The 24,711-nt window shown below is 32.8% G+C and overlaps 1 protein-coding gene across 31 annotated transcripts in view; it reads left to right on the forward strand.

Annotated features, from left to right (window-relative positions):
• Window positions 1–24,711, forward strand: part of LOC138182092 (ankyrin-3) — a 93,555-nt gene that overhangs the window by 33,707 nt on the left and 35,137 nt on the right. For 18 of the 31 annotated variants that reach the window (XR_011173712.1, XR_011173713.1, XR_011173714.1 and 15 more), the window contains exons 11-26: window positions 1–147; window positions 238–387; window positions 510–650; window positions 737–892; window positions 967–1,065; window positions 1,452–1,649; window positions 1,727–1,910; window positions 4,124–4,228; window positions 11,542–11,670; window positions 13,873–13,978; window positions 16,650–16,727; window positions 20,412–20,636; window positions 21,613–21,773; window positions 22,444–22,655; window positions 23,118–23,322; window positions 23,820–23,834. Coding sequence is in view for 9 of the 31 variants with exons in the window: in XM_069117660.1 (XP_068973761.1) it covers window positions 1–147; window positions 238–387; window positions 510–650; window positions 737–892; window positions 967–1,065; window positions 1,452–1,649; window positions 1,727–1,910; window positions 4,124–4,228; window positions 11,542–11,670; window positions 13,873–13,978; window positions 16,650–16,727; window positions 20,412–20,636; window positions 21,613–21,773; window positions 22,444–22,655; window positions 23,118–23,322; window positions 23,820–23,834 (2,311 nt within the window). In the remaining 22 variants the exon portion in view is untranslated. Of the gene's footprint in view, window positions 148–237; window positions 388–509; window positions 651–736; window positions 893–966; window positions 1,066–1,451; window positions 1,650–1,726; window positions 1,911–4,123; window positions 4,229–6,539; window positions 7,265–9,501; window positions 9,593–9,711; window positions 9,773–11,541; window positions 11,671–13,872; window positions 13,979–16,649; window positions 16,728–18,650; window positions 18,669–20,411; window positions 20,637–21,612; window positions 21,774–22,443; window positions 22,656–23,117; window positions 23,323–23,819; window positions 23,835–24,711 lie in introns of those variants that run through there. The other 13 variants (XR_011173695.1, XR_011173697.1, XM_069117662.1 and 10 more) reach the window with 9 other exon arrangements.

The following is a 24,711-nucleotide window of genomic DNA, read 5'->3' on the forward strand; positions in this document are numbered from 1 at the left end:
GAAGAACAAACTCCGCTTCATGTTGCTTCTCGATTGGGCAATGTTGATATCGTGATGTTATTACTTCAACACGGTGCCGATGTAGATGCTACTACAAAAGATTTATATACACCACTTCATATTGCTGCTAAGGAAGGTCAAGAAGAGGTAAAATTTTAAATATATGTATATCATATTTAATTATTTATCAATAATTATAACTAAGTTTAATTTTATATACTTATTGTTCTATGACAGGTTGCATCCGTTTTGTTAGAAAACAGTGCATCGCTCACCGCGACGACCAAAAAGGGATTCACTCCTTTACACTTGGCAGCTAAGTATGGTAACATGAATGTAGCGAGATTATTGTTGCAGAAGAATGCACCAGTTGATGCTCAAGGAAAGGTTAGAACAGTTATAAAAGTTATTACCTCTATTGCCATCTATTTATTTCTTTAAATAAAATATCGTTGTCAATGTTAAATATGATTTTTATGTCAAACACTAATTTCTTTGTTTAATCGTAGAATGGAGTGACTCCACTTCATGTGGCATCTCACTATGATCACCAAAATGTAGCATTACTTCTACTTGATAAGGGCGCATCACCTCACGCTATGGCTAAAAATGGCCATACACCATTACATATTGCTGCACGTAAGAATCAGGTAAATAACTTAAAAGATACGAATAAATTAAATTTTGTAATATATTTTTTATAATAATGTAAACATAATTTTTGGGCTTAATGTAGATGGATATTGCAACTACTTTATTGGAATACGGAGCAAAAGCAAATGCAGAATCAAAAGCAGGATTTACGCCGCTACATTTGAGTGCACAAGAAGGCCACACCGATATGTCAACGCTGCTTATTGAGCACAAAGCAGATACAAATCACAAGGCAAAGGTAGTATAAATTTCGACAATTTATTATATTTATGACATCTGATTTCGTTGTTTAATAATGATTTCTCTCTCTAGAATGGTCTCACGCCGCTTCACTTGTGCGCACAAGAAGACAAAGTTAATGTTGCCTCTATTCTCGTTAAAAATGGTGCTCAAATTGATGCTAAAACAAAGGTATGATATATTATGGAAATTGTAATATTTTGTTTTGTTTAGAAATATTATTAATTAAATATGTGTATTACAAAAAATTAGAAATATAAAAAATAAATTTTAGACGACAACATTGTTAAATTAGCTACAATTTATTAGCTACACACTAGGTATAATTTGAGAAATGAATTCAATTTATACGTTTATATGAACTTTATTCCTTATTTCAATGTATATTGCCTTAAAGCTATATTCACGTATTCTGTTTCACGTATTTTATTTATGTTTGACTCACATTTAACAATTTTTTGCCTTAGAATAACGAAATATAATAATCCGAAAATTCTCATTATTGAAATTCTTTAAAAATATTTTTTGATTAAGAAAGATGTTTGTTTGTGTTACAGGCTGGTTATACTCCGCTACACGTGGCAGCTCATTTTGGTCAAGCAGCGATGGTACGATTCCTTTTACGATCTGGAGCAGTTGTTGACAGTAGCACGAATGCTGGATATACTCCATTGCATCAAGCTGCCCAACAGGGTCATACGTTAGTGATTAATTTACTGCTGGAGGGTAAAGCAAAACCGAACACTACTACTAATGTATGTCAAGTTCATGAAAAACTTGTTTTCGTATTTTATTTAATTGTTCTAATTATATAACGTTCTATCTCCTACAGAATGGACAAACAGCTTTAGATATTGCACAAAAACTTGGTTACATTAGCGTCATCGAGACACTGAAGGTAGTTACAGAAACCGTCATTACAACGACTCATACAGTTACTATTGAAGAAAAATACAGAGTACAAGCTCCTGAATCAATGCAAGAGACGTTTATGAGCGATAGCGAAGACGAAGGGGGTAAGTGTTTGTGTTTAATATTTCCTATTCTATAATATCTCAGATACTGTTCTAATGATAAATATATTTTGTGTAGTTTTGCAAAATTTATTAAATATCTAAATACGAACACAAAAAATATTGAAGTAACATTAACTAACAAACTACATCTTTAAATTGGCTAAATCAGCATATTTTTGAATTATATAACAATAAGATAAATTTTAATCTATCATTCTAATTTGTTTGTTTCCAATTTGATCTTCTATCATTTCCTAGAATATTATTTTACTAGAATATCGCATAGTAATTGATAATACAATAATCAGTAGGTATTTGCTAATATGTTTGTAATATATGTAGGTCTGCTTCTGTAATCTTGCTTCTTTATAGATGTGACAGCTTATATAGTGCGGCTTATATATAGCAAAATATTACATACATCCTTGTTTTAGTAATTATTGCACAACATATGTGCAAATTTATTGCATGGAACTATGCTTTTAAGCATTAAGTATTTACTTAAAATAATAAATATATAATTAATTAAACTGTTTTTATTAGGGAAAGATTATAATAATCTGTATTATATTATTTCACAAATCTGAAATTTTAGGTCAGATTAATGTAAAGTTATTTATAATAATATACAAGAATAAGATTCTTCTACTATTATATTTTTTTATACAATATGTTTGGTATATAACAGTAACAAATTTTGTGATATAACTTTATCGTGAACTTATATACATATTTCGATAGCATTTTATGGTAGATCTGTTCTTCCATATATATTATACTGGCTGTAAACTGCAGTTCATCATACATAATTAAAAAATAACTTGCACTAGGAGATATTAAATGTTAAAAAGATACACACACACGCAGAGGGCGTATTGAAATAGCACTTTTCGTTTTCGTTTAGTTACATTACAACAATAGTTTTCTCTAAAAATGCATGTAATTATTTAACGCATGAAAATATACAAATGTATGAACTTTAGCATGTACACTATGAATCCTACAATAATTTTCCTTAATACAAATTAGCAAGATTCTATTTAAAGAGGAATCACAAATACACAACCATTTTAGATTAGTAAAGACATTAATAACCATATTACATATGTATTAGACATTTATGGATTGGATGATAAATATGCACCATTTACGATGAATTTTCTTTAATAGAAAAGAAAGAAATGTTTAGAAGAAGTTATAATTATTGACTTTATAGTTCTGAAATAAAGTCAGAGAGCTATATGGAAATATTATTTGCTTTTTCTGTTGCGTTTATGTTACATTCAGTTTCGCAAGAGCATGTATTTAGCATATGTTCACTGGGTTGTTGCTATCTTTGAAGAAAATATTTAACTTCCCTAAATAGACGCGTAGTCTTTAGTTGTATAAATGAAGGTTAGTAATTAACTAAATACCTGTCGAGTATTTGTTATGGAATCTCATAGATTGTAAATATTTTCAATTCTAGTAAAATTTTCACTTTAATGTCGTATTTGCCTTACACAGGTAATACTATTTTTATTAGAATCCGTGAGTACCAATTTGGAATCTATTCTACGATAAAAGATTATTGTTCGGAAATAGTAGTATCATCATACATAGTCTATTCTCGGCTAAATCATATTAAACAAAGCTATAGTTATCTGTGTAAGATTTAATATACATAGTAAGTAGTTAACAGCAACGTACTTTAGATTAAATTCTCTTCCTTTTTAACAATTTATGTAAACTTAATCATAACAAACAGTAGATCTAACAGGTTTGCTTGTTTGCTTAATTAAAATTTACAATTACATATCTCTTTTACACTAATAAACATGAAGTACAAATATAGAATAAAAATTCTATATTTCTATCAAATTCTAATTAGAAATTATATCAAATTGATTTATTTCTTATTTAATATTCAATTAAATTTTTATTTTACTACATATAAAGAGAGTAGTAAAAAGAATTTATTCTTTATTTTTTTAGAATTTATTTTTTTTAAATAGCTGAAACGTTGAACGTTGAATATCTTATCAAATACGTGAGTTAATAGAAGTTTTTGAAGTCGAAGCAAACGAACAAACTACGCTCGCGGTAGGTCTATCTTCTGCTACGTAAAGTCAGCTATTTAACAACCCAGTGATAGCGAAATTTAGAAACAGTGTTTATGGTGCGAAATTAGCGTTTTGATAAAAAATGACCTTACTCGACGGCGTACAATGTAGGTGGTGATGAAATCGGCATGGCAGCCATGAATGTGTACGGGCAGCCTCCACACGCGCAACACGTGTACCTTCCTTCTTACTACCGGGGCCAAATGACCTATACCCGTAAGTTGTCTGTACTCTGTTTCTGTCACTCTTTCACATATCACACGTGCGCGCAACATACTGTATTTATACATACATATATACATACATACATATATTAGCACATGGGTACGTAAATTAATCTCGCGTAGTACGCGCGCATTGGATCATTCATATTCTGTCAATTTCACTTACGTAATCGTAACAGTATTTTTTACTTTCATGCCAGCTATTAAATGGTCCATGCATTTACATTTTAAATATTCACTAATTCTTGGTCAAGTCTGCTTAATATTAAACTCTTAACTCTTTTTTTCTTACTTTCGTGTTGCAACAATTACAAAATTTTCGATCTATTGCGATACCATTGATTTTTATGAACGAAAAAGAGCTGAACGAGAGATTCGCGTATTTTCCACTTTCAGTTCGTTCTATTGTAATTCTTCTTTTCTATTTTCACTCGTGGAAACATAAATACAGAGACATGCACAGACATATACCTATCCTTAAACCGTTATTTGTTCACACTCTGTTTCGTTTACCTTCCTTGTCGGTCCATTTCTCCTTTATAAAGTTGCAACCCTCCGTATCTTGGATACACCTGTAGTAGCCGTACGACCTTGTTAATGAGATTTTTATTTTGAGTTTTAAATGTTATAATCGATTTTTGTTGTGCTGCAATAATTTTAAATGCTATCGAAATTCAATGATATTATGTACGTCGGGAATGTCAGTCGCGTTAATTCCAATAAATATTCAATTCGTATAGAAGATACGATGATACTTTCAATTTTACTAATTCCATGTTGTTTGATTATTAAATATTAATTGCAATTAATATCTGGATATTATAAACGAGGGCAAGAAAGTTTTCAAGGAAACACGTTGAATGAAATGTTATTTATTTTCCTAAATATCTATGTCCCCATCTATAACTTTGTATTATATTTGTCGCGGAATCCTCAGCAAATATACAGAAACTATTCTTGCTACTTGCAGTTCAGCAAGATCATTATCATCTATTCATTACTTGTCGCATCTAAATGTCTTACACGGACTCTACATATATTATAGCGTATACAAGCAAGGATTTAATTCTGTCTCCACGGTGCATTAATGCCATCAATATTCAAGGCTTAATATCAATCAACTAGAATATAAAGAATTTATCGATGCAATATATTTATAACAACGTAATGAATCCATTCATACGATACATTTAACATTATTCTAATTTATGAAAAAAGGAGAAGAAATTTCTTCTTAAATTATTCAAGAGGAACTTCCAAACTCTGAAAAGTATTATAATTTTTCTCGAGATTATCGAAATGAAATTAATCACAATTTCAAATAAGTGAAGTTGATTTTAACGATGCCGCGTTAAAGTCGGTCATGCGTTCGCATTTTCGAATCTAAAATTCAGAAAACGGTACGTTAACGAAGTAGGGCGCGTTACTACTGTTAATGCAATTTGCATAATAACGAGTTGTGCGATCATTATGCCAGTCGACAGGAACAGAAGTAGGCTTGTATGGTCTGTTTTGACGTATCATCCTCGTACCTATACGCATTCTGCTTCAGCTGTTATGCAACAGCCGGTGTGCATCTTGTACCATATTATTCGTGCAGTTAGTCGAACCCCTGTTAGCTGGCAAGTCGCCAAATACGATTCACGACCAAAATATCAGAATTTATATAACGAATTTGTTTCTTTTTTTTTAAATCGGCGCGCAATTTGTTTTCGCGACGTTCGCGACGCGTGGAATGCAGGAAAGTGATCCAGAAATTCTGATTGCGATAGTTAGCGTTCACGTTACATCTTAAATGGGACAGTGCGTACTTCGCGAAGCACAGAGAACTTTATACGTTCATCGTTGTCTACACTAAGACTACGTTCGACTTGTTTGAAGAGCGATCATATGTCTTAAAATTTCTATCGTTAGAGAACTAGAAAATGGAAGCGTCATACATCTCATGCCATTGAGAAAACTAGAGAAAAACCTCATCGCAAGATCTGTTTCTAGATGAATTATACATCAGATTCTGATTAACGTTCGCAAATATGCTTCACAGAAGATCAGTAGTCCTTAACCACAACATCATGATCCTGTATTCACGTTGCGCGGTTGTTTCTGTTCGTACGATGTCTTAATAAAGCCCATTCAGTGCCAACAGTTGCATATGACCACACTTCCTTAGCGTTCAAGAAAAGAGTTGCGAATACTTCGAGATGTAAATAAAGTAGCGGAAAAGCTCAGAGGCAGCTACTATTATAAAATTGGTGATTCATGAAATGAGGTCACGTTTCTGTTAGGTAGTCTTGCGTCGAACTTGTATTAATCTTAAAGCAGTCGCTGTTCCTGACCCCGCCGGTGCTAGCACGCGACGAAATACCGTGAAAGAAAGGAAGCATCCAAGTCGTGCGCGGTTAATGCAATTTAACAAATCAAATCTAATCAGGTGATTACACGTATTGTGGTTTGCATAACGTGGACTTTCAGTAATAACGACACCTTGGAACGGTGCATATTATATCGGTCCACGTCATTTCGTTGATTTTCGGTGCCTGTACGGTGCACAGAACAACAAAACAAACAGTAGGAAGGAATTGATAGTGAAGTGAGCCGGTCACAATTGGTGGACGTCATCAATGGATGCGTAGCGATAACGTGCGCTAATTGTAATTCGTGTAACCTAACTCGCATATCGTCGACGGCTAGTTGAGTCGGTGATGTAATTAGTCCTGTACGGAGCGTACACCGTCAGTACATCGTGTTCACTGGGCTGAGTACAGAGTTCCGGCGATGTACTAAACTTTTATCCACGGAAGAGTGTGATCGTTACAATTTCACTCCGTGTTTTCGATATACCGTGAGTTTCCTAGTCCACGCGTTTCATCGAAACTCTGTTTAATAAATATTTCGCGGGTTTTTTCCTCGTCGTGGTGCAAAAGAAAAATAGTCGTCAAAATGGCCAAAGGAGGACGATCGAAGCAGAAGCAATCGAAGAAGATAACGTGTTGCGGGTGTACAAGCAACAGGAGCAGCGACAGCGCATGTAAATATGTTCATCTATTCTTTTACGATCGTCTTTAGCTTAATGTAATTTTAGCACGGTTAATATTCGCTTTAATCGCGTGAGTGATCAAGGTTTTTCTAAATTACTGGTTGGGCGTGTTCTTCGTTTGGTTCGTTAAATCGACGTTTTGCGTGCTCTTTTCGATTATTATTCAGAAAAATTAATAAATGGGAAAGCTGACATGCCTGCAGGCGCGAACCAAGTATATGATGTTTTAAAATGTTGCTTACATGCACAAAATTTTGGCAAAGATGTTATGTCAGTCACATGGTTCGGATATGTACAATATCATAGTAAATCGTAAATTCCGAAGTTGTCTTAGTTTCGTAACACGACATACATATAGAACATTTTGTATATTTACATTCTTTATTTAAAACAGGGTTCTTGGTTTCGGTAATTCTGTGTTGAAATTGAGATATTTACTGAAAGTATTATAAGTGAATGAAATTCTACATTGTACCGGTTTACTGACAGGTAATTTGTCTTCATTCTTTAATTAAATTGCATTTTTTCGTTGTTCTTGTTTTCAATTTTTTTTCGTTGATTAAGATATATATTGGAAAATATTTTGATTATAAAAATGATTAAATATCGCAAAAAACAGTGTTTAGTATAGTACTCTTAACCCGATAACCAATGCTTGCGAAGTGATAATGGAAGACTCCGGCACGCGACTTTGTTTTTCCAGACTTGACTGTGTTAACAAAAATTAAATATTCATAGTCAAGAGACAAAGAAATATGAAATATCAAAACAGTTGGTTTTTTTAGAAATACATAATCTATTAGTTTATGATTATATATTCAACTAAAAATACAGTGAAATACGATTATACTGTATGTCATTACACGCTATAGATTATCATATCATATTGTATGTCATATCAATCATTTTGACATTTTACTTCCACTGTAATGAGATACCACTGTCCTGATCACACTAGTAACATTTGAAATCAATCTGGAAATGTATACAGAAATTAGGAGATATTTATTGTAATCGTGTATTTGATAAAAAATTAATAATGAATCATCTTAAGTACATAATAAGTGTTAAAAATAGTCTTGTTAAATATTTATATTAATTGAACGAATAATCGACTGTTTAAACTTGCGATATACTTTTGTACTACGTATTTTGCAATTTTTCTATATATTTCAAATTTGTTTTAAACTTCTACTAATATAATCGCAGTCGCATCGACAAAATTTCAAAATGTTTCGTACAGCGCGCACAGTATATTGATAAAAGATGCTTAGAAGCGTTAGAATACTTGCACAAGCCTGTGTATTTAGAGAATCAATATTTTAATCGTTTAATATTATCACACGTTACAAATGTATCTTCATTCAAAACGATTCGTAGAATATACGCGTGTTAACGCGAGATATGTACGAATGGCATCAACTATCTATTTTCAGTATATAGATAAATTTATTTATATAAAAAGTGTATATATAATAGATAGTATATATAGATAAGATATATGAATAACATCATCACGTTTGTGCAACAAAACATTTAAATGGTGCCACAAACTTCGTTCACTCGCGCAATAATTTCGACGAAATGTTTACATTTCTGTCCGTGAAAATAATATTAGCGGGGAAATAGATAGGGAAAAGTGAAGGTTCTATAAATTTCCACGTCTTTTTCGCCGTATAAACCTAAATACCAGGACAAAATTAGACGCATATTTACACGCAGAGTACCGTACGTGCTTCGAAAACGATATTCGGAGATACGTCGGATACTGTAACCACGGAATTGTATCACGAGACGCTTGTGTAGCATCCGCTTGGAGAACGTGTACCGTTCGGAACGTGATTGTTCCGGTTTGGAAGTAAGTTCCCAAGTTCCGCCGGTGTATGGTCATAGGAAGCGCATTCGTATTCGTCGCGTGGGATCGACCGATCGCATCCAAACGATTATCTATCAAACGAGACCGAATACGGTGGCGGAACGTGTTGAAACTATCAGGCCATAAACGACAGAGAGGAATGGATTGGCTACAGCTAGGCAGCTTAATTGAGCGGCATGAGGATCGTGACTGTGATCCTCGTTTATGACATAACAATGAGACGGACATAAGTTGGTGACATAAGTCGCGAACGATGATATTGTGAACGCTAACTGGAGGGGCAATGATCAAGGCCAACCAGTTCTTTTTACCATAGAAAAAGAAAATAAATGATTTGATGGTTTCGTATTCTTTTCGTAGGTCTTTGATGTTCCACGATTTATTCTGTCGAGGCCAACGGGCTCGGTCGTACCACGGCGATATTAATGCGATTAAACCCGGCGGTAAATGTTTATTACAATTGTAAATCGAGCGCTGCTGACGTGCGTGACGCGAATCAACGGAATCGCGTAACGTCACGATCGCGCGAAACTTCAGTATCTGGTTTAAAAGTGTCAAAGCCGCGATACCCAGTCATTGCGATCACCGACGGATATATTGAGATTTGACAGAGTTTTCTCGTAGTGAGTGATACTATTTTTGAAGTTACTTGGTGCTTCTCGGTGGCGGTGATCGATCGACGAAAACAGACGGTGCTACGTGGAATACGTGGAATCGAGAATTCGATTAACACCGATGCAACGTGACATAAACTAAGTGTCTCGTTGATTACGATTAGGACTATTCTGGTCTATGACGGAGCCGGTCTAACTGCATTCAACAAGATTCGACATGATTACATAGTTAGTTTTCACAGGCGCGCGTGTATTCAGGAGGATATAGGTCACTGCCTATGAGGTCAACTATTCGTAGATAGAAGCTTAGAGGCTTAGAATGTTATAGAATTACTTCGGTAGGCTGTCCTTGAACAATTCTAAAATTAGAGTTTTCGCGGTACAGTTTCTCCATGTGCCTAACGGTTGTGGACCAGTTGCTTCGTGTTTCTATTAATTTTAGATGTTATCGATTCCACAGTCACGGGTTTCAGGCAGCTCTCGAGATAACGAGTGACATCATTTTCATGCGTACGGCTAGACCCTGAAACGTCATCGAGCGAGAAACGGAAAACTTGAAATTGATCACTCGCATTGTCATATACAAAGGAACGAACCACGTTGGCGTTCTCGTTACTAATATTTTTTCGCTATACTATCTTCTTCGAACAGTGTCGCAATGTTTGTATTTAATTTGTGTACATTTATTTTCGAAGTTGACAACATTACGTTCCTAAGATGGAATAGAAAACGACGTATAATTTCGTTTGTGCCAGATTAATTTAGTCTTTACAGCGGCGTTATTCAACGTGGGTTGTAAATTTGTAGGTTGACCATTTATTAGATAATTGTGTTCCATATTCTTGGCATATCTGATAAGGCATGTTTAAAGTTGTATGAAATGATTGGATAAGCGAGTAGATCTCAGTCTTGTGAAAAATACGATACTATTTGTACGCGTTCATTTATACGCTCACGTTTCTTTCTAGTTCTTTTCTGAAGTATTTTCATGGTACGTTCACGGCGTTTTACGATTGAACTATAGAACAAAAGTAGAAATTTAATAGTATCTGAAAACACGTTCGACGATTCTCAACCTCAATCGCCTGTGATTATATACATATGCGAATGTGTACGATAAGCAAACAGGAAACGATAAGTGAAAAATTATTCAAATTCCATTTTAATCGAATTGACTACGAATGAATTGATTATGGAGAATCGTCGCAGAGAATTACTCAAATATTTGTATGAGTTATATGTTTCGCGCAACTGATATTACAAGCGTTATCTGCCTGACATGAAACACTCGAAGTCTCTTGATACGATTTAAGCAGCGTCTTTTAAAAGTGTTTTTTCTGCATATATGCAGTGGGAACCATATTCAATTTCTGTTATTTTCGACTCATATATTCAGGTATGAGAAGTGTTCGCACGAATATAAATTTCTGGACGGTCATTGACACATCGTGCACAGTCTCATTTGTTTATCGTTAATATTCTAAGGCTCCGAGTAAGGCCAAAATAACGAACACTCTTGAGTACATAATGACACGATATTTCATTTTGCTTCTTTAAGCTTGACTGGGATAATTTTTATGGCAATGATTTTCCGTTTATTTGCAGGCTCTCATATTCATTTGTTTACGTTGGTGCATAATATCTCACCACGTTTTTATATTGTTTTCATGCAAGTTCGACAGTACTTTAGATTTTTTACGAACCTCTTTTTGGCTCTTGTAAACACGCTCGCGTCATTTTTACCGATGATTATAATTCGCACTTTACGTTTATCATAGGTGAAGATCCGATGCTTAGCGACCAACAGCAATATCGATACATGACTGTTGACGATATGAAATCCATGGGGGATGACTCGATGCGCGTCAACGTGACAGATGACGAGAGAGACAATCGACATTCCGGAGGTAAGAATTACGTGAAATTCATGTTTCCTGTTGCAAATTCATTGTTCTTATAACGTACAATTACTTATGTAGATTTTTGCGCAAGGTTTTCGCGAATACGTCAGTTATTTAGCTGATAATAGTATCCCATTTACCCAAACTCTAAAGAATATCGTCAAAATCGAGGCTTCCAAATATGAACCGTGTCGTTTTGGAAAATATATTCCAAAAATGTGAGGCTTACATCCGGATGTATCAATTTTGATGATTGCGTGATTCAAAGCTAGGATAGTCTCAAACCTTTGTCAAAACGATATCAGATATTTAATTATCACATTCTACTTTATTATTAATTAATCCTTTCTACTCCACTAATGTCCCTACAACAATAATGATAATATAAATATTCTTTCTTGTATTGCTATCGTCGATAAGAGATGAGAAATGTGGAAAGTTCTGCATTCTTTCTTTTTTTTAACGAAAGTCTTGATTGCAAAAGATTTTACTATGGAATGCTGATAAAAATTTCTAGAGTTCAAACGCTTAGACTTTTACATTTTGTGCTATAAGAGTATAAAGAATAAAATAGTACAAGAATAGTAAACAGGTAATATTTGATTTCATATAACGCACAAATATTATTTAGTAATAATGTTTCATTATACTTCAATGCTATTTTCTGTATTTTATAGTTCGAAAATTATTGAATATTATTCTGCTTATTTTGTATACCTTACATAGAGACATATCGCGTTTATTCGTTTCTTTTCTTACATTACGACACAGTATCTAGTTAAATCAATAGTACAGCTTATTGACGGAAAATGCAAAGCGAGAATTAATTTTGCGCTCCTAGAAACGGAAGAGGTTTCAAGGGCAATTTAATTTCTTCTAAGTGGAGTGCTGTGTTTTTTATCCTTTGCGCGGTAGCGATTGTAGAGTTCAACAAGGTATAATGAAAGGTCATTCGAGACGATGGAGGGTCATAAATTAATGAGTCTTGCTTTACAAAAGATGCTTGAAGTGTTGGTTGTTTGTATTGGTGCAGTGATAATAGATAGTGTCTTGAAAATTGCACAAAGGCGTGTATTTATCACTTCCGGATTAATTAATCATACGTCAGAACTATCGTTTATTCAACGTATATGAATTTTTCTTTTGTTTGTAACATTTTTAAACGTGAAATTTATTGAAAAATATATGCACAAGGAGTAAACTCGAACGAGCTAAATTTTCGTTGTACGATCAAAAAATTCGGGAAACTATTTGAAAAATTATTTGGTAACTATAATTTTATTATAATTATAACGTTAATTATAAAAATAACATATAATAATTATAACATTTATGTACAAAGATGTTAAAGTGGCAGATCAAGACTTAGAATATGATGCAAGATACAATTTATTTACGTATTACAACTCTCCGTCATTTCCGATAATTTTTTTCGATAATGTATGTAATAACTAACATGCAATTGTTGTTCTAATAATAGGACGACTAAAGAAACGGTATACATAAGCAGTACTTTGTCCAAGACAGTTGACTTCGACCTGTCATTTTTCGTCACGCGATAAAATTTATTTCATATTGCATCCGTCTATCTCTAAAAGAAATTTAGTTTCTTAATTTTCGAACGAAAGCTTTTTGTTACGCGTCACACGATGCATTTTATGTGTTCTTACGCAAAAGATGCGGTATTGAAGTACATAGATTATTAGCACTAGTTTCGCTTCAGATCTTGTATTTTATTCTTTATTCATTAGCGTTATATATCCCACATAACATATTTCTAAACTTCATTTACAAATAGTTTTTACGAAAACTATTTACAATGGTCACACCTAACGTTTATATTATTAATTTTCTAATTTTTTCGATTAATACAATACGTTCCATTTTCTTTTGTCTTCAAAAATCTTGTAGCTAATAGTAGATATTAAAATATTTACGTGAACGATTTGAACTTTCCACAATTTTCTTGTATATACGAGCAAAGTATGTAATTACGAATAATACGGTCAAAGTTATGGTGGGCGTCGTATTCCGAATGATTAAACAGAAAAACACTTAAAAGAACAATAGAAGTATATCCATACTTGATAAATTTTTCATTGAAGATATCTAAAATGCATCCACGTGATAGCTTGCGTTAATTATTTCCATATTACGTATTTAATACAAAGGAAGCGTTACATGTTTAATAATAAATTTGATTTATAGCACCAATGATAACCGAGATGATCACAAAAGAAAATTATCAACGTACAAACGCTGCCAATCTCAAACTAGACAATGTTGATATTAATAGGCACCCAGTACACGTCGGGTATGTATTAATTTATTCATCCTCTTATTCCATAAACACCACTCATCTAACACTAGTCAAACAATTGTACAATTTAGGGTAGGTTGTATTATTCATTCATAATTGTATAATACTGCTCTGAACAACTCTTTTGTATCATAAAGTGCTTGACAAAATTTGTATATTTATATTCATGCTATAATCTATTTAATTTGTAAATTCTTTGGAATTATCTTCATATACTGTGGCATCTGACAAAAATTTTTTAACTATTATACAACTTACCCCATTGACATATTTAAAAATATATCTAAACTACTTGCGTTTTTAAGTATTTTATCGGGCAAAGACATATCTGTAAGATCTGTCTGCTACATATTAGAATACGTTTCAATTGGTTCTAATTTGCAGAGTTTGCGAGGGTGTTCGAAATTTTTCCAAATTCTCTTCGATTATTCTCAGATCGATCTTTCTTGTTTATGAAAATTTTCCCAGTTGAAAATTTGCATCGTCATCTATTGAATTGGAAATTGTTTGCGAAGTATACATACTATACATGCACGACGAATTAAAGAGGATGTTCAATCCGACTTCTACTAACTGAATTACCGAGATAGAAAGTCAACGAAGCCGATCTCTATATTTGCATGGTTTGTTTTAATACTTAATAATTGCGCAACGTAAATAAGATACAAATCAAATATGTACAGATTAACACGAACTTCAAGCTGTAGTCGAAATTCAATATAATATATAAAAAATGTATGTTGGATCTTTAAGTTCTCATGCTTGTAAAAAAAAAAGCTCGTTGCTACACGTAACTGAATTTATAACACAGATTATTTTAATAATCTAAGATAATTACACAAAAGCTTTGTTGTGTTATTGAAATACGTTCTTCGTTAAAGTTGGCGTAATGCATTTCATTGGGCAAGAATTGCAGTATCGGAAAACTGTTTCTTTCAAAAGGCTATAATTGGCGTTTGTCGTATTGGATTGGAAAAAGTTGTCGGAACTCTATTTATACACATCTGTAGGAAATAACGTCTATTGTAATTTTGATACAGTTGGAAATTGTATATAGAACGTAGAAGCATATAGTACGCAAGCAGTGGCGTACATAAAAAAGAGAACAATAATAATGTTCATATCATGAAACAATAATATTGTGTATTATAGTGTGATACGGTGTGCATTGGTGAAAGACTCCTGCTCTAATTAACCTAGATCATTGGCTGATATATAATAACAAAATGTGGTACAGGATTGTAAGAATTTATATTTACGAGAGCCGCATAAAATGAGCTTGAACTTTCTATTTTCACAGAATTCTTCCAAATTAATTTTTAGTTGGCTTCACGTATTTTTTGGCGTAGACAAACTAACGAAGTACGGCGAATAAAAATACCTTTTTATCGTATAACGACGCACATGTACCAAAATTGACATGTTCATACATTGACCGCATCAAACTGATAAATAATAAAATAAAAAGGTTAAAATCGAGTGGATCGTAAAAGGATACTACGCTACAATCGGAAATCTGCATTTCAAAGCTTTCCATAACGTTGTTTTACGTTAAATTTTCTTTATGTAGAAAGTAAAGAGGTTATTATGGGACATACGTAATAATTGACATAATTCATTGTTACATAATCGCGAACATAATGAAAACATAACAGCGTCACTGTCATCGCGGGGACTGTCACGGAATATTTCAAATGGAGCCAACGAGAATCAAACCAGTAACTGAACTCTAATCAGTTTTCTGTTACACATCATATCTCTCACAGCAAGCTATTTTTTACCTACTTTCTTTTTAATTCTATTCAGAATGTTCAGTTCAATGTTTATGTAATCGGCCAACCAGCTAAACAAGAGCCAACCGCTTGGTGCCCTCGTTTACATCCTGTCTTGCTCGTAGCAATATTAGATTATCTAGTTAATAAGCATGTTGTTCTTGAAATATCTTTGGGATGAACGATTCTTTGATGGTGTAATTTAATTGGATACCATGTTCCTTACTAATAACAGGCGGGTTGTTACTATTTCAGAAGTCTCGTACTTAATCGAGGAACAGACAAGTACATAGTATAACGTTCTACTAAACACGAAGTAAACAAATCATACATTCTTTTATTTTATTCTAAATATTATTAGAAATATGCGATGATGCTAAGTGTTACACAAGTACTGTCAAATGAAACATTACGATGTAAAATTAATGCTTTTGTTCTTTGTATCTTTCACATTGATATTTTCTAAATATTTTTAAATTAATAACAAATTGAATATATCTTACAAACTAATTTTTTCTCTCTTACTGAGAAATTAAGAAAGAGTATGTTTGATACAATGGTACTTTTGTATTTTACATTTTCAATGGATTCTCTCTTTGCGTTTAGTAGGACAGGATACTTATCGTATCGGACAAATAACGTTTTGTTCGAGTTACCTTCTTATATCTTCAGAATGTTTTCCTTATACATTTAACCATATACAAGAGCACATGTGTTTGCACGTACTTGTTTCTGAAAATGTAGAATGGTTTTTCCAAGTGCACAGATTTCCTAAAGCAAACAGCAGAGAAAAGTGCAACGTGCACGGCAAACAAAGAAAAACAAAAATAGTAAGCATGCGCATGAAACGAATTTTTTATCCATAATCATACTAGATTTTGTTCTGAGATCAGAGCGTCCCTAGAGTCCCTAAATACATCGCTGGCAGCTCTTGGTACCATGTCGAAAGGACAAGGAATGTGGAGGGACAGGTACACCATGCCCTTTTTATTACTCTCCTTTCTGTGTTTAGGCGTTTTTACGTACAATATATTTAGATATAGAAAAAGTATCGTACGTATAAAACGAACACATGACGGAAAACACATTACATTCGCGTACACAAAGTACTATGTCTATGTCTATTACAATATAATATGTCCAAACGTCATGTTGATTCGAAGTGGCTTGTGATCTTTTAGCAAAGCAAATTACAATCTTAAAACGTCTATATAAATTCTATAGATAATCGTATTTTTTGTTGAATTGTAAATTGTATAATTGCGTAAATGTATCTATTGTTGGTGATTTGTATTTATTTCATATATTCCTTTTATACGATAAATTATATATATAATATGGATCATGGCCAAAGACAGTAGTCCAGTCTAATTAATAATTTCTTAAGCAAATGCACAAGAATACGTAATATGTCATAATGTCAATATGGGATTTAAATATTACATTTAGAATCTCATATTTTACCATCAAATGGTACATGCATGTTGTACGAATGAAAGTAAGAAAATGATTTATATAAAGGTAGTCTTGCATAAATATATTATTAAAAATTATAATAGAAATAGGAAGTTATAATGAGCTGGTTTTTCGTTCGATATAAATTAACGATAATTAAACTTCAATTCCCATACTTTACTTCTATTGTTCATATTTATGGACATGTTTGATTAACAAAAAATTGTATTTATCACAATATGAATTTCTTATTCGGTTCACGATACAAATTCTTTGTATTTTCTGTATTAGTACGCTGATATCTTTTCTTTAGCGTGTAGAGACTTTAATTATACATATGAAATATTTATTCCAACAGCTTGGTATTTCATATTAAGCACCGATCGATCGTTTTCAAGCTATTGATAATACTTGTTGAACTATTGTATTGAAAAGCCGATTTGTCGATACCTCGTTTCTCTTAAATGAAATTACTACCAGTCTATGTTTGTATTTGTTATTTCTTGTTTTCATTCGTAAAACATATTGACGTCATTTTGCGAAAAAGACCTGGATTTACTAATGAATTCAATAAATTCGACACTGAACAATAACACTGAACAATTAACCTAATTGGAACATAAATATAGTTGAAAAGAACATATTAGCTAAATTATGAATAACTGAACATAGAAATAATAGTTGTTTAGTAAATAATGAAATATTGTGATAAAGATTAAAAGTGCTCTTGTAGATATAGGAAGAGAATCGTTCGTCCTCTAGTTTAATGATAGTTAATTACCAATAGATAACCATTTTGGACACATTTTTATGATATAGTGGCTGCTGCTCGTATCATTGTTCTCCCTTCTCCCTTTATGACAAGTTTGAGCTATTTTTTGCATATGTAACGAAATCTGTTGACGATATATTTATAACACTATGAGCAACGTAGAGAGAATTATTTTTATGTGCTTTGCGCGATGAACGAAAAATCATTCGATCGAATTGAAAAGAAGATATTACAGATTTCGGAACAATCGATTTTACGTTGCCACCCTAACGTATACCTATTTTCCGCAGAGTGTGAATGATGTGACCTCGTTGCGTCTCCACTATAATACATAATTATTATTGTTGCTCCCCATTTTTGTAGTTTTGTATAATAGAAAAGTGGCTTGCGTGTGATGATTGCGGGTTTTCGAAAATTGAATGAGAAACAATCATCATGATAAGCACGGAGGCAGTTTAAGAACGTCCAAGAGAACGAAGTTATGCGAACGTGCTGGAAAGAAATAACAAGAGAAATATTCGAAAATCTGTAAAGTTGCGCTAGTTTAGAATCTCGACTCCATCTATGTCGTCATCTTCTCACCACCATTTTTATGAACGAATGGATACTAACGCGTTTTTTATTTTGTTCCCGATCCTCTCTGTTATTTTATTTGCGCTACTCGCAGAATTCCACAGTGGAGAAAGTAAGTGATCTTCTCTTGAATCTTAGCTTCTGCTACTTGCCATATCGCTCTTCAATTTGATTTATGTTCTTGATACATTTCCTTTGAACGCACAATGCCCGTAGTCGCTCAAGTTTTAGTATTCTTAGTCAGAATATTTTAGTGCACAATGAATATACGTAAATCGAAAAGATCAAATTTATGCGATAAAATAACAGGAAATTGAAATAATAACATATCTCAGGGGAAATATGTTGATGATATGATAATATGAATTACAACAAAAATTATGTTTCGTTGTAAATAAATTTTGCCAAAAATCTCAATTTAGAATTAATAAATTTTCATTATTTATAGTTGGAAGTTGTTCCTAGAATTTTACATCTACGTAAATACAACGCTTAATATGTATTAAGCATCATCTGTTTGTCATAGCTAAAAGCTGTAATATATTCCAGAAACATGATGTATATTGAAGAGTTCTATTACATCATCTCACTTGAGCAACCTTCGTAGAATTTATGTATGATCGATATTTTTAGACTATTTAATGTACGAGAAAAGAAGAATGTTATTCGTGAAGACGTTTCATTACGTGGATGTAAATGAAATATTGAATCATTTACACCAATTATATTCACTGTGCACACGTTGTATGCAACATCTTTGTGAATAATTCTCAGGTTCATTATGGAACTCGTCCTCCAGCACAGTCATCAATCAGCAATCAATAGGAAGCAATCGAATGGATCTTTGAATTTCAATTCAACCAATTTTTATGATTCTTTTTCTTTTTCTTTTTTTATGATAGTATTCAGTGTTAATTAGCGTTACGCTTGCAGACATAGAATATTCATACAGCAAATCCTTCACACAAGCTCACAAGCCATACTGTTTCTATTTTAGTTATCTGATCTAAAATTTAATTTGCTCCATTTCTCATGTAACTTATCTTTGCACACTGTTGTCTTGTAATTAATTTATTTCTCTTTTTTTTTACAGTTACCCCTCATACGCAGCAATAAATCATATCCAAAGCATATATAATTTTTTTGTAACGTTTACGGAACAAATTGAAACATTTAATAACTACGCCGTATACATAAAATGACCTGACACGATTAAGAATAATTTCTGTATTTAACTTTATGCTTTTAGTAAAAATTTATCGTGAACGTTGCTTTTCGGCTTGGCGTGCTTATGTGATAACTCAATCGTTTGTTTTAATTGGCCTTCTAAAATATTTTTACTACGAATCATTAAAAACAGACTAATTACAAAATACTTATTCGTTCGTTTAGAAATGATATAGATATTATAATAAAGTATTCGATGAATTAGCGCTATTTTTATACGTAACGTTATCTTGGTATGTACATAAAATTTCAAATATGTGCCGAAAAAGCCGTATTAATTCTTTGAAGGATCTAGATTAGTGTAAATATTATGTATACACATTAGTAAAAATATTTTTTTTTTCTTTAATTATAATTGGTTTGACTTAAGCGAAGCAGTTAGCATGATCGTATTATTTATCGAACGGCCAAATGTTCGCACAATATTCGTATGTAATAGTGTTGAATAATGATTTATGAGTACGTGTCCAAATAATGATTAGCCCCCATGCAATGATTGCTCTTATTTTCAAGTCTTTTTCTGTATCGACATATCGTAATGCTATAAGCTAAGGCGATATGTACCTTTCTGTTTCTACAATCGACGCGTGAATTTTCTTTATAACTATGTTTATTGTATAAATGATAGCTTCCTGGTTTCCTTTCTGGTGGATGCACGAGGTGGTGCGATGCGTGGCTGCAGACATAGTGGTGTACGTGTAATCGTTCCTCCTAGAAAAGCCGCAATGCCTATGCGCGTTACGTGCAGGTATTTGAGAAGGGACAAATTGACGAACCCACCGCCTTTGATGGAAGGGGAGGCTCTTGCCAGCCGTATCCTTGAACTAGGACCCGTGGGTGCCAAATTCTTAGGGTAAGTGCATAATATGCAAAGTACATGATATACAGAAGTGTCTCTTATATTTGCTTTTAATGTATCGTATTTAAAGTAACATTTTAATATTAGTTCAAATAATCATCGTTGAATCGATTTTTCGGACGTAAATGAAGAATTTTCAGTTTCTCAATTTTTTCCACAATTTATTTAAGATAATATTTTAGCCTATGCAGTCGCTGTAAAAAATTGATTTTTGGAATATGGATAGCATTATTAAACGGAGAATGTATAGTTTTTAAATTTGTCTTCAATTTGTTTGAAAAAACAATTGCGATGTATTAATTAATTCATCAAGTGTTGCCATTTAAATAGTATTGATATCACGATGATTGAGGAACATTATTGACACTAATAATTTGTTGATAGGTTTAAGTATTTTCCAGATATAACGTCTTCGTTGGTTTAAATAGTTTAAATATAAAATAATATATTTTTCTCTTCTTATCAAACGATAATTGTTTTTTAAGTATGTACAAAGATTCGCATATAGTAGCTTTCTGCAGTTCCACTTAAAAATTTCTCGATATCTCCAGATTGTTCTAAATTCTATAAATTATCGTATGATTCATCGTAAAGTATAACGTTGGCATGTAACAAAGAGATTTGAGATTATCCCATTGGTGACCCAAATTCGTTTGCTATTATACTCGATTAAGGAGTGCAGCTTAATGTACAAATGCAATTTTCATGTCCTGAGAAACGTAAGTCGTGCTTCGATAAATTATTACAATTGAAGAGTTCTGTTCAAACTATTTGTAAAAAAATTTTCTCTAATTCTTATGCAAAATTTTAATCTTTAAATTGTAAAAAATGATATGAAATTCAAACGTATATTACGTTCGTAGATAAGACAAATTTGTTATTGAACGTAAGATGCAATGTACGAATACCGAATCTTACAAATGATGAGTATATTATCAAATTTTGTAGTAATAATAATTTTTTCGAATAGACCTGTCATCATAGAAGTACCACACTTTGCTTCGTTGCGGGGCAAGGAACGAGAAATAGTAATACTTCGATCGGATAATGGAGAAACTTGGCGCGAGCATACCTTGGAAGCCAGCGAGGAGGCTGTCCAAGATGTGCTTAACGAGAGCTTTGAAGGAGAAGGTACGACTATTTTCTCATCTTTTCTCAATTTAGCTTTTGTTTATCATAAATCCTGTAACTCTTTGCTTCGTATTAAAATAAATCGTACTGAATAATATGTTCATCGTTACATTTCTTAAGTACATACATATGGATAGATATACATATTTAATCTTGTATAATTTATCTTACACTACATCTATTTCACAAAGTGCTACTAAAGTACTGTCTTATCTGTTAATCGTCATTTCCATTTGTTTGTACTAGCCCAACCATCTAAAAAGTAGTAGGAAGATTTTAGGTATCAAATGATAACGTCTTGAAAGTGAGATAATATTAATAGTATTCACATGTTATACTCTTTCGTATATCAGGAAATGACTCGAGTATAAACGCTAATGTGCAATTGGAATCTTGAGAGTCTTGAACAAGAACCAATACTTAGAAGCATAGCATATAATCAATGTTTGCCAATGTTTGTTGATGTAAACAATTATTAAGTGTTTTAACAACTAGTTATTTGCTCTATATCCATTATAAATAGCTCACAGTTTATAAACAAGAGTATATAATGCAATTCGCAAATGTTTTGAATAACGATAGTTAGCAAGATCTATGTTTGAAAAATATTTAAGTTCTTCGCGTTACTTGTGTAAGTAACTTAACGAAATATGTATAAATATTTTCGCAGAATTAAGCCAGCTCGAGGATCTCCAAACTTCCCGAATCGTAAGGATACTCACTGCAGACTTCCCACATTACTTCGCAGTAGTGTCTCGCATCAGGCAAGAGGTTCATGCAGTTGGGCCAGAAGGTGGTACAGTTTCTTCATCGGCTGTTCCACAAGTTCAGGCTGTTTTCCCACCAGCAGCTCTTACTAAAAAGATCAGAGTTGGACTCCAGGTGGTTATTCTCTTCTCGATGCGTTTCATTATTTTTTGAAAACTAAAATTAACGAGAAATCGTTAAATACCGATATTAAAATTTTGAAAATAATTATTTATGTATATGATAGCAACGAGCAAACAGTGAGGTATCTAATTGGCGTTCAAATTTAGTTTATTAAATAGAATGGTTAAGTTATACCAACGTACAGTATATTGAAACACTTGCAAAAATCTTTTATGAATGTATTATGTGTTATGCGGTTATAATATATGATTATAGTAGTCGTAAAGATTATGCATAGAAGCTACATAGAATCTGTAATAAGTATCCATATACATTCATGCGTTATTGAACAATTTGATATAAGCGGATGAACGTCATGTAGTACATAATAGAATATTTGAAAAATCAATTACATCGAATACAACCTGTGACATAATTTAGAACAAATTAAAAAGAAATGATATTATTATTTAGGCACATCCAATACCAGCAGATCTTGTAGCCAAGTTGCTTGGTAACAGAGTGGCGGTATCACCAATCGTAACCGTTGAGCCAAGGCGAAGAAAATTCCACAAACCGATAACCTTAACTATACCGGTGCCGCAAGCAGCCAACAAAGGCATGATCAATCAATATTCAGGAGACGCACCGACGTTGAGACTTCTGTGCAGCATAACTGGTAATATATGCTTGCACGTAATATTGTAGAGCAGCGTACCGTCTTACTGGAAAATCTCTTACCGATAAGTGCTGAAACTGTTACGCCGCAACACCTTTGGTGTATATATGCTCTTATCAGACTTCTTACGCATTCGAAGATCAATTTGTAGTTTAGTAGGCATGGCGCGGGCGGTAGGCATCTTCGTCTGTTCTCAGGTCATCGGGACTACGTTAACGATATTTTTGTATCTCGTTAGAATAATTATTCTGTTATTGATCTCGTAGGTATGCAATGTAAGAAGTAGGTTTGGAGTGTTTTATTTAATATTTAGGAGGTTGTACATGTTATCTAGGAGATTAATTTAAGTACGATTATAATTAATACGTCCCGGAGACCTTCGGATAGAGATTTAAAAGGGAGATGGTAGCTGCATGTTTCATAGAAACATTTCGTTGAGTACCATTGTTGTATACATATCTTGTTGTGATTCATTGTTAATGCTTGCATATTGTTAGGATTGAGTCATTTAGGTATGGATTATTAATTAACGTAGATAAAATTTTACTACCTAGCTCATTGTAAGCGTTAACTTCAAAAGTTTTTGTTTCAGCACATTCGTTTGACTGGTAACCGCTTCGATATTAGGCTTGTAATTTATAACTTCTATAAAATTGTGTTCCCAAAATATATGTACTTTTAGATCATTATAATATGTATCATACGACACGTTACCGATACAAAGACTGACAATGTTGTCTATTTAATCTTACCGTTTGTTACAGTCACGCTGTACTTATTTTATTTACAAGTTTTACATGTGTATAACGAAGCTTTTCCGAGTATATAAAACTCAATTTTGATTTTTCCACATGTTACTACAAAAATATTTTGACGAGATTCTCGTTTCTGTTTGGTTGACAAATTATCAAACATTTTAAAAACATTTAATACATTTTATACGATCAAAGAAAAAAAAGCAGGAAGATATGTTTTCGACATGCATTGCGCCGCGATTTTTATTACGATTATTTTACACCCTTTTGTTTTCTTTTATCGCTTATTTACTATTTAAAAGCATATTCACACGAGTCGCGTTTGCTTTCTGCGCGGTTTTCAATGTATGACGCTTTGTTTTCATTTGGCAAGCATTATCATTCGGTCAGCGTGTATTTGGTTCTTACATTACCCACACACACGATACAGCACGTACATCAACGCACTTATGGTGACCGATATTAAATACAAATTTTACTGGTTCTCTTTTACTGGTTTCGTATGACAAAAGAGAACTGTCCTGTTTTAATGTTTTTCTTCCTGTTCGTGTCGTCACGCAAGGACATTGATTGTTCAAATATGTAAATTTTTCCTGTTTTTAAAAGTGAAAAAATTCATTTGGATATCATTGAA

The sequence above is a fragment of the Bombus flavifrons genome, chromosome 7 (genome assembly GCF_040668555.2).
Source record: "Bombus flavifrons isolate JBK064 chromosome 7, iyBomFlav1_principal, whole genome shotgun sequence".
Classification (NCBI taxonomy): domain Eukaryota; kingdom Metazoa; phylum Arthropoda; class Insecta; order Hymenoptera; family Apidae; genus Bombus; species Bombus flavifrons.